The sequence below is a fragment of the Rhincodon typus genome, chromosome 42 (genome assembly GCF_021869965.1).
Source record: "Rhincodon typus isolate 14 chromosome 42, sRhiTyp1.1, whole genome shotgun sequence".
NCBI lineage: Eukaryota > Metazoa > Chordata > Chondrichthyes > Orectolobiformes > Rhincodontidae > Rhincodon > Rhincodon typus.
This window is the reverse complement of record NC_063373.1, coordinates 5,893,411-5,894,372: the sequence shown is the minus strand read 5'-3', so window position 1 is coordinate 5,894,372 and position 962 is coordinate 5,893,411. Positions and strand designations below refer to the sequence as shown.

Here is a 962-nt window from a genome sequence, read left to right as displayed (position 1 = left end):
TCTCTGTCCTTTCTCTCTCTCTCTATCATCTCTCTCTCTCCTTCTCTTTCTCTCTCACTTCCTTTTTCTCTTTCTCTCTGTGTCTCTCTCTCTCTCACTTTCCTCTCTCTCTCTGTCTTCCTCTCTCTCTTTCTCTCTGTCTTTCTCTCTCACTGTCCTCTCTCTCTCAGTGTCTTTCTCTCTCACTCTCCTCTATCTCTGTCTTTCTCTTAGTGTCCCTCATTCTCTCCTTTCTCTCTCTCTGTCTTCTCTCTGTCTTTCTCTCTCTCTGTCCTCTCTCTCTCTCTCTCTCTCACAGTCCTCTCTCTCTCTCTCTCTCTGTGTGTGTGTGTCCTCTCTCCGTCCTTTCTCCCTCTCTCTGTCCTTTCTCTTTTTCTCTCTCTCTCCGCCCTCTCTCTCCCCCTCTCTCTGCGTGGAGGATCTGGAAGAGGCTGCAGTTAGCCAGTCTGTGTTTGAAGGAGTGGGGGAGGTTTGCTGGGCAGTACCTGCGAGGAGAGGCTGGTCGACAGAGCTGGACGGGTGGAAGGGATTGTTTGCGGTAGATTCCGTCAGCGCCCTGTTCTCGCCAACAGCAATACCCCCCTCTCCCTCCTCCCCCATGGACAGACAGAGCGCCACAACCATGCAGGGGCAGTATCGTGCCAGTCAAACCAAGCCACGACCGGTTGCCAACAAACAGAGAGGCTCAGGGAGCCAGCCCATGGACTGCCAGGAAGAAGGGGCACCACAGTAAGGAATCTTCCCCACCCCACTCCCTCTGTCTGTGTCTCTCCCACCTCTCTCCCAGGGTCTAATCTCTCCTCTCTCTCTCTCTCTCCTGGCCCCGTGTCTCTCTCTGTCCCAATTTTCTCTTTGTCCTTTCTCTCCTAGTCCCTTTTCTCTCTCTCTTCCCACACCCCTCTCCTTCCCCCCCTTCCTCTCTCCATCTCCCCCTCTCCTCCCCTCCTTTTCTCTCTCTCTCA

At 53.7% G+C, this 962-nt stretch overlaps 1 protein-coding gene across 2 annotated transcripts in view; it reads left to right on the top strand.

Moving 5' to 3' along the window:
• The first annotated feature begins 344 nt into the window (after positions 1–344).
• LOC109925850 (zinc finger protein 135-like) overlaps positions 345–962 on the top strand; it is a 6,834-nt gene continuing 6,216 nt past the window's right edge. For both annotated transcript variants that reach the window (XM_048619234.1, XM_048619233.1), the window contains exon 1: positions 345–729. In XM_048619234.1, coding sequence (XP_048475191.1) covers positions 599–729 — 131 coding nt within the window. In that variant the 5' untranslated portion in view covers positions 345–598. The remainder of the gene's footprint in view (positions 730–962) is intronic.